Raw genomic sequence first — 14,531 nt, forward strand, 5'->3', positions numbered from 1 at the left:
AATCAGAAAGGATATATGCACCCCTATGTTCATAGCAGCACAACTTACAATAGCTAAGATTTGGAAACAGCCTAAGTGCCCATCAGCAGATGAGTGGATTAAGAAACTGTGGTACATCTACACAATGGAATACTATGCTGCTGTAAAAAAGAAGGAACTCTTACTATCCACAACAGCATGGATGGACATGGAGGGCATTATGCTAAGTGAAATAAGCCAGTCAAAGAAAGGTAAATATCACATGAACTCACTCATTTGTGGAATATAATGAGCAATATAAACTGATGAACAAAAATACATCCAGAGACAGAGAAGCATCGAACAGACCATCAAACCTCAGAGGGCAGGTAGGGGATGGTGGGAGGTGGGGAGGCATAAGAGATCAACCAAAGGACTTGTATGAATGCATAGCCAATGGACACAGACACTAGGGGTTTGAGGGCATGTTCTGGGGGGTGGGAGTGGCCGGGGAGAGGTTAATGGGGGAAAAAGGAGACATATGTAATACTTTAAACAATAAAGAATTGAAAAAAAAGAAATTCAGTTCACTAAGTCAGAAGAGTAAGGAGATTAATAACAATGGAACTACATATGCTAGATATCCTAGAATATTATTGATGCCCAACAAGCAGCAAAGATACTGTCCTTTTAAATATCCATAAAAATATTTACAAATTATGGCTCAGTCATATGGTAATTTTCAGACAGTTTAAAAAAAGAACACTAGGACCCAATTCTCTGACAGCAGTGGAAAGATAAAATTTTTAATCCTTAAAAATTAAAAAAATCCTTCTATACATTCCAGCACATATATATGCCAGAGTCTACATTATCAGGAAGAGCAGTTAAGATAATGATATACAAAGGCATGACATCCATAAAAGTGAAAAACGCAAGTCTCATATTTTCCTCTCTTTTAAAATTGTATAAATTGTCTTGGTCATTGAGTGTGTTTTTAAAAATATTTTTTAATGTGTTCAGAGAGGAAGGGAGATGGAGAGAGAGATAGAAACATCAATGATGAAAGAGAATCATTGATCTGCTACCTACTGCTTTTCCCCTACTGGGGATTGAGCCTGTAACCAGGGCATGTGCCTTGACCAGGAATCCAACCATGACCTCTATGTTCATGGGTTGAGGCTCAACCACCAAGCAACACCAGGAGGGTTCATTAATTGTAGTTTTTTCCCCATAGGAATACTATTCAGGATGATTCTTTTAAATACAAAAATCATTTGATGTGACATATGTCATTTGAGAAAAATTATTCTAAAAATAATCCGTGCTGTCTATTAGGTAAATGGGATTTTCCAAATATCTGATCCATATGGAAATAGATTTGAGAAAGTAGGATAACAGCAAAGAGGTAAGCTGTTGGATATCTGAGAGAGCAGAAAACTTAATTGAGTTACATAAATTGAATAGAGAAGATGAGGTCAAAGAAATAGAAATTCCAGGAAATCAATGGGAAAAGCAAGTTCTACTTCCATAGTAGGAAAATAATCACAGTATCTGACTCTGAGCCTTTGACCTCTGCCATCATGGGCAAGTCTTCAGTCTTAGGACAACTGGCCTGTTTGTAGTTTCCTTCACAAAGACTGCTTTCAGAGCCTGTTTAATGTCCTTGTTCCTGAGACTATAGATGAAGGGGTTCAGCATGGGTGTGACCAAAGAGTACATCACCGAGGCTGTGGCACTTGAGCGTGCATTGTGGGTAGCAGCAGAGCTGAGGTACACTCCTAGCACTGTACAATAAAATAAGAAGACAACTGAGAGGTGAGACGCACAAGCAGAAAGTGCTTTATACTTCCCTTGAGCTGATGATATTCCATGTATGCAGGACACTATTTTAGAATATGAGTAAAGAATCCCAGCGAAAGGACCACCACCAAGCAGAAGAGCTGAAAAATAGGTCACCATGTTATTTAAAAATGTGTCAGAACAGGCAAGTTTGATCATCTGATTGAGTTCACAGAAAAAGTGAGGGATTTCCACATCCATGCAGAAGGACAGTCGTAATGTCATTAAGCATTGTAGCAAGGAATTCAGGATACTCATGATCCAGCATATCAGAACCAGCAATTCACAAAGGCGAGGGTTCATGATGACCGTGTAGTGCAGGGGGTGGCAGATGGCCACAAACCGGTCATAGGCCATCACAGTCAAGAGGAAAATATCCAACCCAGCAAAAAGTATATAAAAATAAATCTGGGTGATGCATCCTGCATAGGTGATGGCTTTGCTTTGTGTCTGGATGTTCACCAACATCTTTGGGACGGTGGTGGAGGTGAAACAGATGTCTACCAAGGACAGGTTGGACAGGAAGAAGTACATGGGTGTGTGGAGGTGGGAGTCTGAGCTGACGGCCAGTAAGATGAGCAAGTTTCCCAACACAGTGATCAGGTACATGGAGAGGAAAAGCCCAAATATGAGGGGCTGTAGTTCTGGTTTCTCTGAAAATCCCAGAAGAACAAACTCTGAAATTTGTGTAAGATTCACAGGTTCCATGTGGTGGAATTGACTATCAGGAAAGATAAAAGTAACATGACTAATTTTCACTAAAATGCAACAATTCATATTTTGCAGGCTAGACATTACTTTTAATATTTTATGTATGGATATGGTCCCCTTTAGGGGACATCCAGTGCTACCCCCTGTTATGGAATGTTTGTCCCAATCACCTTTTTCTCTGAGGGCTTCATGTATTCTAGTTTTAATGAGAATTTCTCATGTTTCTCAGGAATATAAATTGAGTGCTGACCATGTTTTAGGCACTGTCCAGGCTGTGCAAATAGGGTGCTGAAGAACAAAAGTATTTATAATCCAATGAGGGAGAAAGAATGTAGAAGCAAGCAATGAAATAATAAGGTACGTTAGGTGTTGGCAGTGGTGTGAAGAAAAAGAAAGTACTTCTAAAAGAGACAATGAATAGGGAGTTATGTTTTTCATGGGTTTGTAGGTAGATTTACAAACAAGGTGACATCTGAACAGAGACCTCAAATAAGTGAAAAGGGGAACATTCGAAGATGTCCTAAATTAAATACACTGGGGCCAGAGAGTGTGAGAAAAACAATAGTAGTCAACCAGCTAAAAGCTGTGGCCCACTTACAAAAGACTACTCACATTCCTGAATGTATGTTGGAACTCGAATCAACTTCTGTAGAGAGCATTAGATGCCCCTGCATCCTGCATGCCCTCGTGCTTTCAGAACTGTTGCCTGTAACCAAACAAAGTAGTAATTATTCTTCCTCAGTATCTCTTCAAGACATGCCCCCACTTTACCTGCTCCCACCCCACACAGGATCTGTAGCCAATGTAAGTTGTTTCAAAAGAGCTTACATGTTTCTTTCCTAAAACATGAAGTGGAAAGAGCTGGTAAACTCCAGGACTTGGATATGTCTTTTGTACCTCATTCTGCTGCTGGTGGTTTAAACTTTATGCCCCAAGACCTTTCCTGGCTGGCATTTGGCTCAAAAAATACTTTTTTTTTCTTAAAGAAAAGCTTTTGGCCTGCTGGTGTCACTCAGTGGCTGAGCATTGAACTATGATCCAAGAGATCATGGTTGGATTCCTGGCCAGGGCACATGTCTGGGTTGTGGGCTCAGTTTCCAGTGGGGGGCCTGCTGGAGGCAGCCGATCAATGATTCTCTCTCATCATTGATGTTTCTATCTCTCTCCCTTTTCCTTCCTCTCTCTGAAATCAATAAAAAATATTTTTAAAAGGAAAGTTTTTGGCCCCGATAATTTTTTCTTTAACACAACAGAGGAAGAGAGACACAAGGCTCTGTGGGAAAGTGTGAGCCCTGCAGAATGACTGGCCACTGTAAGGGCCCTGAGGAAGGTGCTTGTTTCTAATGTTCAAGTCAGAAAAAGTGAAGCAAGTTTGCAACGTGAATAAGCACGAGGGAGAGTGTGAGAAGTGGTGTCAGAGAAGGGTGAAGTGGCCTGTCTGCTACAGCTGACACCTCAGGCACAGGGACTTCCTTGTCCACATGGCCTCTTATACTCTATTATTCTTGTTGCAAAGGTGTCTGGGAATAAGAACAGATCCCCTCCTTAGTACCTTCTCTTGATTGAGCTCTGGCCCCATATTGTAAGAGCCACCTTGGAATGTATGAGTGCAGCTACCCCTGGTCTGAGAACTGCTCACATCTACAAACCACACACAAACACACACACACACCACCACCACCACCACCACCACCTTCATGGCCTCCTAGGTAGGTATTCCCATGTCTGCTTCAGGCCAGCACACAGATTCTACTACAAATAAATACGATCCAAGTTGGCCAGATCAGTGATCTTTCACTTGGCAAATATAGAAATGGTTTCTAGAAAATCCAAATATTAAACCTTCCATAGGTAAATAAACTTGGAGTTCCATACTGAGATGGCCATTTTCTGCTCTGTAAAACATAATGAAATCTGTTCAATGAATGGAAAAGAGAGAGAGATGGGGGAGAAAATAATAGATGAGAAGGAATAGAGATTTAATAAACTCAGGTGGTCCTGGAGGGATGGTGAGGAAGATAAATATACTTGGGTCTGGCAGTATTTAAACCTTCAACACATTCCACTGATGCCAGAAAAATAATAAGCAAACAAGAACAAGCTTGTCCAAAAGACAGAATTAACTTCCTTATTGTATCCCTTTATAATGTGAAAGTGTAAGAAAAGTTGGGTATTTTTGTTATCAAGCAGAGGAAGATTTGTTTTCTGTACCTATTCATAGTCACATGACCAATTTGTTTTTATGTGGTCTGATAGGGGGTGAGGTCAGCCCCCTTCTCCCTTTTCTTATGCGGCACCTTTTCTGTGTTATTTTGGGGCTTTGGGTTTTCATCTCTTCTTTGACACACCCTGTGAGCACACTCTGGTCCTGGCTCCAGTCTTCATCCAACATGCAAATACTCCCCAGACCATGCCTTATAAATCCTGCCCACACCACGGCAGTTCTATCTCTTTATACTGAATGGCTTTCTTCATATGATTCTTCCTGAGGACAATATTTTAAACACACATTTATTTCATTGCTCTCTGCCCTCACTATTATACTGCATGATCAAAAGAGCAGGGACTTCACCTGCTTTGTTCACGTTTGGATTTTTCACAAAGGTATGTGATTAGATGTGCACTTACACAGAGACAAAACTAAGAATGTGAACAGTGATAAAATGAAAAAAAATGAAGGGATAATGAAACCAGGTTAAAATGAGTAGTTTCAAAATAACAATAGTACACAGAATTGAGTGGAGAATTTAACACTAACTAAAACAAAACACAAAACACAATCATTTAAGAATATCAATGTGGGCTGACTATTAAATTATAAAGACCTAGATATAAATGTATATAATGTATAATGTTCCTAGAATTTTCTGACACATAGCAGATGCTCAGTTATTGTTCATTTAATGAATCTGGAATTAGGTTTCAATGTACATGAACATTTTCCATATGGAAAGCTTATACTTCAACATAGTTGAAAAAGCTTGAATTGTTACATGAAAGCTGGCATAAATGGCTATGGATCGGAAAGAATATTGAATTGGTCCTTGCCCTTTGACATCTTGCAAGATATCATAGAGGGTATGAACTTGGTGTAAGAATCACCAATACATTTTTGATGAACATTAGAAACTACATATAAAATTTACAGGTGGGCAAAACTGTCTTAACTAAAGCAAGAAACTCAGTGGTTAGAAAATAGATATATTTAAATAAAATGTTAAAAATTTATGGTCAAAATATCTTACAACAATCAGTTCAGAAAGAATGTTTTCTAGAAATGTTATTGGAAAACGAGAAAATAAATGAAGTTTGCAGAAACTGAGTAATAGTTTGAGAAAACAAGAAATGTCTTCCATACCCATCAGCCTGGAGAAAAACTGGAAGAGCAGTCATGTTGATTGGGGTTGGAACTTTGAAACTGGTAGCAAAAGGGTGTACTCTCATTTCACTGTCAGGAAGTGTTACAATTTTGGAAAACAACCTGAAGTCAGCTATAAGTATTACAAACAGTGATGTTATTTAATTCAGAGTTTCTTAGCATCGGCACTGTTGGCATCTGGGACAGACTGTTCTCTGTGGTGAGGTCTGTCCTGTGACTTGGAGATTGTTTAGCATCCCAGCTTCCACCCACCCCTCTCCAGTGTGACAGTCACAGATCTCTCTGGAAATAGCTCAATGTCCTATAGGGGACAAAATCACCGCTGATCAGAACCACAGTTTGAATTTCATAATTTAAATATATTTTAATAGCATTGATATGAGAGCAATTTAGTGATAAAGAAATGAAAGACCATAAAAGGTGTGAGTAGCAGTCACACTATGAATTCTTACGTAGCCATTGAAATAAATACATTAATTATTTTACCAAACACAGCAATCTCTTGCCTCTGGACTAAGTTGAATCGTCTCTTAGGTGAAAATAGGTAAATGTTCTTGGCTTCCATTCTCTGTGACCTTGTCATGCAGGGTCAGCTGTGATATTGACTCACCAGGATAAGATCTCTGAGAGGAAGCGTCATTGTGGGGACATCTGAATTCCTCCCTAAATGGTTGGTGAAAGAGACTGAAGCTCTGTCCCTGGCAAGACAGCTGGAAAGTGTGAAGTATCAATTCCCCATCAGAATTGGGCCTCCAAATGAACAAATGACAGTGAGAAATAAACATAACCATGCCCTCCCAGCCTAAGGTTAAAGCTGAGAGACCGGGGATGAGGGGATATTTAGAAATCCCTGTATTTACTCTGCAGGCACATTTCTCTCTTGTTTCTCCAACCTCTAAGCACACGAATATGATATATCTTTTAGCGAGGGGAGGATTAAAGTAGCAAATGGAACAGGGTTGTTAATCAGCTGACTTCAGGATAGAGGATAAGCCAGGCTCATCCAGGTGGGACTAAGGTAACCACAATGATTCTGTTAATGCTGAAGAGAGATACAAAACAATTGGACTCAGAGAGACTTTGAAAATACTACACAGCTGCCTTGAAGATGGAGGAAGGAACATGAACCATGGAATGCAGGCGGCCAGCCACAGTAACAGGCATCAGGGAGAACAGATCCTGCCCTCACCTCTAGAAGGACCCTTGCCCTGCACACATCTGGATATTAGTCAGTGAGACTCCTTTCAAGCCTCTGACATCCACACTGTAAGAGCATATGTTTGTTTGTTTTAAGCAAGTGGTGTGAGAATACTTTATAGCAGCTATAGGATTCTAATACAGACATTTATTCAATAAATTTGTCTGAAGAACCGAGTTTAAGCCTCTTCACTCATTAGCTTCCCTTGGGTAGGGACATTTTATGTTAAAAACACACATGAAGTAGAAAAATAGTTTTAACTAGAATGGAGACATTCCCTCCTCAGCTGGTACAGTGAAGGCCTCACTGCATAAATGTAAGCTGACAGTGCTGCCTCTGTGGCATTAAGAGTTAAGGTACAACGGGTGACCTTTATTTCTCCCTCTATATAACTATGGTGACTTTTTTTCTCAGCACCCTATACCTTTGCCTAGAAGTTGGTCAGCCCTCAATTTATATTCCCAGAATGCATGCCAGAATTTCCCATTACACGTAGAGACCATGGGGGAAAATGCTAAGTTAGGGTTAGGAATTCCTGCCAGTTGTTCCAACAGAGAAAGTCAATAGGTAACAAATCCAAGAATATATGCAGCCCTGCCAATAATAAATAATTAATTCAAAGTAAAACTATTTAGTAGTCTTTTCCAGACTTATTAAATATTTTTTTATGTAAATACCCAGCATGAGAGAAGATACTGCAATGCATGTCTCACAAATTGCTATTGCAAGGGACCAACTTCCTGACTGGTCAGGATCTTTTCAATAAATACAAAACATGCACAAATACACACCATCTTTGAAATTTAATACAAACACTCTCACTTTACTGCACTCTTCTCCCCACCCAATACCCCAATTACCTTCTTCCAGAAAAACGAATCTTCTCAGATACATTTTCGTTTTACTGCAATCAATTTATGCGTCTCACTCATTCTACAGTGTCATCCAACTGGACTCCCGTTCTTATCACTTTATTGTCAACTAAGGTCCTTGTAGTACAGATTCAAACACGCACATCTTTCTTAATGTATTAACTAAATTAATTACACATTAGTTACTTAACCAACAATATAGACACAATACACTCTTGCTTCTGGGTAAGGCTGTTAGGGTCACAGTGACTCAGGTAAAAGTTTTCAGGTTCCGTTCTATCTGACCCTCTCCTGATGTACCTGCTGGTCTCTCAGACTCACCTGAATGGGTCTCTGAGAGGATGGTCTCCGTGTGGAACTCCTCCCTGGATGGTGGAGACTGAAGCTCTGCCCCACAGGAGACAGCAGGAAGGAGTGAAGCATCAGCTCCTGACTCAGCTTAGGAATCAAAAGCAAGAGTCATGTGCTGTCCCCCAGCGTTGTACAAGCTGAGGACTGCACAGGGGAGATATTTACAGCTTTCTCTATACTTGCCCATCAGGCACATTTCCCTTGTGTTATTCCAACTTCTAAGCACATGATTTCCTTCTGGGCCTTTAGAATAAACAGAAAGAAAAATTTTCCTAATGATTCTCTGATCCCAGGAGACCAGATTGTAAGTCAGTGTACTTAGTTTTTATGACTTCATGTCTTCTTGTTGCCTGCTTTCAAGGGCAGAAAGACCTACTACTCTACCCCATCCCTGACTTCCCTTTTTCTTCAAAGTCTGATTAGGGTTGGAACACAACCCTCATGTCTCTAGAGAATTGTTATTCTCTTCTTCAATGTGGCAGAACTGCGCTCCTTTGATATGCAATTTTTGGCACCACACTCTTTGGCTTCCTGACACATTTGTCAAAAAAATTAGGGATTTATACTTATATCACCAGTTAAAAGGTATCATTTAGATCCTCACAAAATATTGATTAGTTTTCCTCTCCAGTGTGCCTCCGGTGACTGAGCATTGTCCCATGCACCTATAGGTTGTTGGCATGCCTGTTTTGCTGGCTCGATCCCCAGTAGGGTTTGTGCAGGAGGCAGCCCATCAACGCTTCTCTCTCATGCATCTTTCTATTTCTCTTTCTCTCTATAAAACCCAATAAAAACATATTAAAATATTTATTAATTATAAGAGATACATTTAGATATTTTTTAAAATATATTTTTTAAATTGCTTTCAGAGTGAAGGGAGAGAGAAAGAGAGATAAAAACATCAATGATGAGAATCATTGATTGGCTGCCTCCTGCCTGCCCCCTACTGTGGGGAGATCCAGCTCGCAACTAGGGCATGTGCCCTTAGCTGGAATCAAACCTGGCACCCTTTAGTCCTCAGGCTGACACTCTATCCACTAAGCCAAACCAGCTAGGGCCATTTAGATATTTTTATTCCACATGACCTGAGCTTATCATTTTATGGAAATTGTCTGATTTAATCTTTAGAAAAGTCCATCCTATTAGGTAGTATTTCTTTTTGAAATGACCATGCATTTTTATTCCCATTCATTCTATTAATGTCATGCATTACATTGGTTGATTTCTGTCTTAAAAAAAACTTTATTGTTGAAAGTATTACATATGTCCCCTTTTCCCCCATTGACCTCTCCCTGCCCTCCCCTCCTCTACCTCCCCCCCCCCCAGGCCTTCACTACCCTATTGTTTGTGTCCATCGCTTATGCGTATATGCATATGAGTACATTGGTTGTTCTCTTCCCACCTAACCCTCCCCTTCCTTCCCTCTGAGATTTGACAGCCCATTCAATGCTTCTGTGACTCTGGGTCTATTTTGGTTCATCAGTTTATGTTGTTCATTATATTCCACAAACTAGAAGCCCAGTACACAAATTTGTGCACATTGAAAGGAAATTAATTAGAAAAAAATTTTAATATTGCTATTCACCCTTTCTCTATAATATAAGTGTCAACCAAATTCACAATTGACAATGACAGATGAAAGCACACACGTGCAATTGGTGCCAGCGAAAGCTTTATATATATACCTGCTTAATTAGACCTGCTTTCTTATTTTGCTAAACTTTTTCCAGCCCAGTGAAGCAACCCAACTCTTCTTTCAGGTAATTGTCAGCATCACAACAGTAAATATCAACACGAAGCAGATGATTATTGTAGATCACTCAGGGAGAACAAAGAGTGAAATATTTAACTGCAGCAGTGTTTGACTATATTCTGTGCAGTGAAAAAACCTGAAGTCATTGTCAAGTTCCACCATTTCTTACTTCTTTATAGTCAGGTCAAGTTTCTAAACTTTCTAAATCTCTATTTTCTGGCTAATTAAAAGAAAATAGGATTCCACTGAGTCTCCTATCTACCTACTCCAGCACTTTTGTGAGGATCAAATGAGATGAGGCACAGGAAAACGCTTCACAGACATTTGGTTACAGTGTAAAATGTTTGCACCTGGCTATAAAGCAAGTTGTGTTCCTGGGCTCAAGAAACTCCAAGGAGGCTAGTTGCTAGGAAGAGGAATCTGAGCATTGCTATGTGACGTCATTACCTGGCACCCACAGTGACTGTTTCTGGGCTGAGCTGGGCTGTGGGCCGAATTTTGTACCACGGGGTCTTGGCAGCGTTGGCTGCAATTTGGTGAGGTGTTGCTCCGGGGTGATGGCAGGGCCTGTGTCCCACTTGGTGGAAGCCGAGTGTTGCTTTGTGGGTTCCAGGTCCGTAGTGCCATGTCTCTGTAAATGGCCAGTGCCCGTCACAGCAACTTCTGCATTGAGTGTCTGCCCCCCTGGTGGTCAATGCGCATAATAGTGACCAGTTGGCTGGTCAGACACTTAGCATATTAGCCTTTTATATATATAGACTAGAGGCCCAGTGCACAAAAATTTGTGCACTTGGGGGGGGGTCCCTCATCCTGGCCTGTGCCCTCTCGCAGTCTGGGACCCCTCAGGGGATGTCCACCTGCTGGCTTAGGCCCACTCCCCGGCGGATTGGGTGAGGGGATGATGGCTGTTTGCAGGCTGGCCACAGCCCCTTCAGGGTGTGTGTGTGTGGGGGGTCCCGCTGGGATGCCTGCCAGCCTGGGTGAGGGGCTGAGGGCCATTTTTAGGCAGGCCATGGGCTGGAAGCAGGTATCTGGGATTTATTTATCTTCTATAATTGAAACTTTGTAGCTTTGAGCAGAGCTCAGGGCTGGCAGGGCAGGCGGGAAGTTTGGCTTCCTCCATTGCCAGGGGCAACCCAAGCCTCCTGCTCACTCCAGCTCCGTGGCCGCTGCCATCTTAGTTGGGTTAATTTGCATATTCGCTCCTGATTGGCTGGTGGGCGTGACTTGTGGGTATAGTGTAGGTACGTAAATTTGCATGTTTCTCTTTTATTAGATTAGACTAGAGGCCCGGTGCACAAAAATTTGTGCACTCGAGGGGGGGGAAGTGGGGGTCCCCAGCCCGGCCTGTGCCCTCTCGCAGTCTGGGACCCCTCGGGAGATAACGACCTTCTGGCTTAGGCCTGCTTCCGGGTGGCAGAGGGCATGCCCAATTCCTAAGTGCAGCCCCTGGTCAGGCTCAGAGCAGGGCCGATTGGGGAGTTGGGGCACCGCCCCGTCATGCACAGAGCAGGGCGGATCAGGAGGTTGCGATGCCACCCTCAGTCATGCTCAGGGTAGGGCTGATTGGGGGGTTGGGGCACCACCCCCTGTCACACTCAAGGCAGGGTCGATGGGGAGGTTGCGGCGCCACCCCCTGTCATGCACAGAGCAGGGCCCATCAGGGGTGTTGGGGTTCCGTACCCTGTCATGCACAGACAGGGCCGATCAGGGGGTTGAGGAGCTCCCCCCTGTCACGCACAGAGCAGGGCCCATCAGGAGGTTGAGGAGCTCCCCGCTGTCACTCACAGAGTAGGGCCAATAGGGGAGTTGGGGCACCACCCCCTGTCACACACAGAGCAGGGTGGATCAGGGGGTTGGGGTGCTGCACCCTGTCACACTCAGGGCAGGGCCAATGGGGAGGTTATGGCTCTACCCTGTCACACACAGAGCAAGGCCCGTGGAGGGGGGTTGGGGCGCCACCCTCTATCACCCACAGAGCAGGGCCGATCAGGGGGTTGGGGCGCCGCCACTGTCACACTCGGGGCAGGGCCGATCAGGGAGTTGGTGCGCTGCACCCTGTCAAACACAGAGCTGCGGGGCAATCAGGGGATTGGGGAGCTCCCCCCTATCAGTCACAGAGCAGGGCAGATAGAGAGGTTGTGGCCCCGCCCTCTGTCACACACAGAGGGCGATCAGGGGGTTTGAGCACTGCCCCCTGTCACACTGATCCTGGTGCCGGGAGGCATATTACCCTTTTACTATATAGAATAGAGGCCTGGTGCATGGGTAGGGGCTGGCTGGTTTGCCCTGAAGGGTGTCCTGGATCAGGGTGGGGGTCCCTACTGGGGTGCCTGGCCAGTCTGGGTGAGGGGCTGAGGGCTGTTTTCCGGAAGCCAGTGACTGAAGCTTCCAACGGCTCCTTGTTTTCTTTTTATTCTGGGCCAGCTTTAGCTCTGAGGCCTCGCCGCTGAAAACATCGATACAATGTTGCTAAAGCCCGGCTGACTGAAAGCCGGTTTCTGGGGTTTTGTTTATCTTCTATGTTTGCAACATAGTTTCTTAGAGTTGTAGCTCAGAGGCCGGCAGCGCAGGCGGGGAATGTTGGAGTCCTCCTTTACTGCAGCAAGCAAGCCTCATGTTCACTTCCAGCTGCCTGGCTGCCAGCCGCCATCTTGGCTGATAGTTAATTTGCATATACTCACTGATTAGCCAATGAAAAGGGTAGTGGTCGTACGCTAATTACCATGTTTCTCTTTTATTAGTGTAGACGAGTGAGATCATGTGATATTTATCTTTCTCTGAATGGCTTATTTCACTTAGCGTAATGCTCTCCAGATCCATCCATTTGCTGTAGAAAGTGGTAAGAGTTCTTTCTTTTTTACAACTGCATAGTATTCCATTGTATAAATGTACCACAGGTTTTGAATCCACTCATCTGCTGATGGTCACTTGGGCTGTTTCAAATCTTAGCTATTGTAAATTATGCTGCTATGAACATAGAGGTGCATATATTCTTTCTGATGAGTATTTGTGAATTCTCAGGATATATTCCTACAAGTGGGATCACTGGGTTAAATGGGAGGGATATCAATTCAATTGCTCAATCAAACCTAAGAGCTGAGTTCAACGTCCACTTTTCCTTTTAGTGTCATAAATTAATCATTTATTAGTTAATCAGGCAAACAACAACCATAGGCTGATGGCTGTCAAGAGACCTCAGGTACATGTGCTTGGCTTTGACTCTCTCTGACACTTTCATGTTGTACCTACTGGACCTCTGGACTCACCTGTTTGGGAATTCTGAGGAGAAGGTCTACATGGGAGAAAGTCCAACCTCTTGGATGGTTCAGAGAGACTGAAGCTCTCTGCCCAGACAAGACAGCAGGAAGGAGGAAAGCACAGGTCTCCTAGACAAACTTAGGATTCCAAAAGGAACAATCAGGTCCAATCCAGCCCAAGATCACACACGCTGAGAGACTGGAGATGAGGAGATATTTACAGCTCCCTATGTCTGCTCACTAGGTACATTTCTGTCTTGTTACTCCAAGTTCTAATCATCTGTTTTCCCTGTGAATCTGGACAGAAGAGAATATTTTCCTGGAGATTCTGTGTTCCAAAAGACCACCTTATATGTCAAGTTATTCCAGTGTCCACTAGTTCTTCCTCATAAAGTCTGTTGACTTTCAGAGGACTACTCTCCAAGCACTGTATGCCAACCCAAATATTGGCTTTGTGGTACAGACATAGGCCCTGAATCTACATAAAATTGCTATTTTTCTTTTCAACAAGGGGGAAAACTAACTTACTTTGATATAAACTTTGGGTTTATTACATACTAGGCTTCATGACACATTAGCCAAAAGAATTTGGCATTTCAACCTTGTATCACAAGTTAAGAGCTGTCATTTAATTCCTCACTATGAAATATTTGTTATATATAAAAAATCCTTAGAATTTTTGCACTCTAATCTAAGCTTGGAGTAGGAAAGTAAATAGATTCTTCCCTATAGCCTCCAGAACAAACCTAGCTCTGCAAATATCTTGATTTTAGACCACTGAGACCATTTCGTGTTTCTGATGCTAGAAATTGTAAGAGCATAAGTGTGTTTGTTTTAAACCAGTCAGGTGATAATTTTACTTTAGCATTAAAAATTGAATACAGACATTTATCCAATAAAATTTTGCTCAGGACTGAGATTAAGTGTCTCCATTCATTCATTTAGCCTCCTCTGTGTAAAAGCATTTTGTGTTTTAATCCCTCTAAGTAGAAGAGATTTGTAATCAGTTTGGAGATATTCAGCTTCTTTAGCTGGTAGAGAATTTCTTATTGTATAAATGTAAATGTGGTTCCGATTTTGATGCATTTGAAGTATTAACATAGGAAAAGTAATTCATCATTTAAATTCATGTATACTATTTATTTGAAATCTTCATGTCTAAATTTCTACATATTTTCATTTTACATTTATTCAAACATTCTTTTTT

At 42.3% G+C, this 14,531-nt stretch overlaps 1 protein-coding gene across 1 annotated transcript; it reads right to left on the reverse strand.

Moving 5' to 3' along the window:
- Nucleotides 1-1,539: 1,539 nt before the first annotated feature.
- LOC102426741 (olfactory receptor 7A17) lies at nt 1,540-2,508 on the reverse strand. Its single transcript, XM_006100349.1, has one exon. The coding sequence runs from the start codon at nt 2,506-2,508 to the stop codon at nt 1,540-1,542; it is 969 nt and encodes a 322-aa protein (XP_006100411.1).
- Nucleotides 2,509-14,531: the final 12,023 nt, after the last annotated feature.

This window comes from Myotis lucifugus, unplaced genomic scaffold, assembly GCF_000147115.1.
Source record: "Myotis lucifugus unplaced genomic scaffold, Myoluc2.0 scaffold_310, whole genome shotgun sequence".
NCBI lineage: Eukaryota > Metazoa > Chordata > Mammalia > Chiroptera > Vespertilionidae > Myotis > Myotis lucifugus.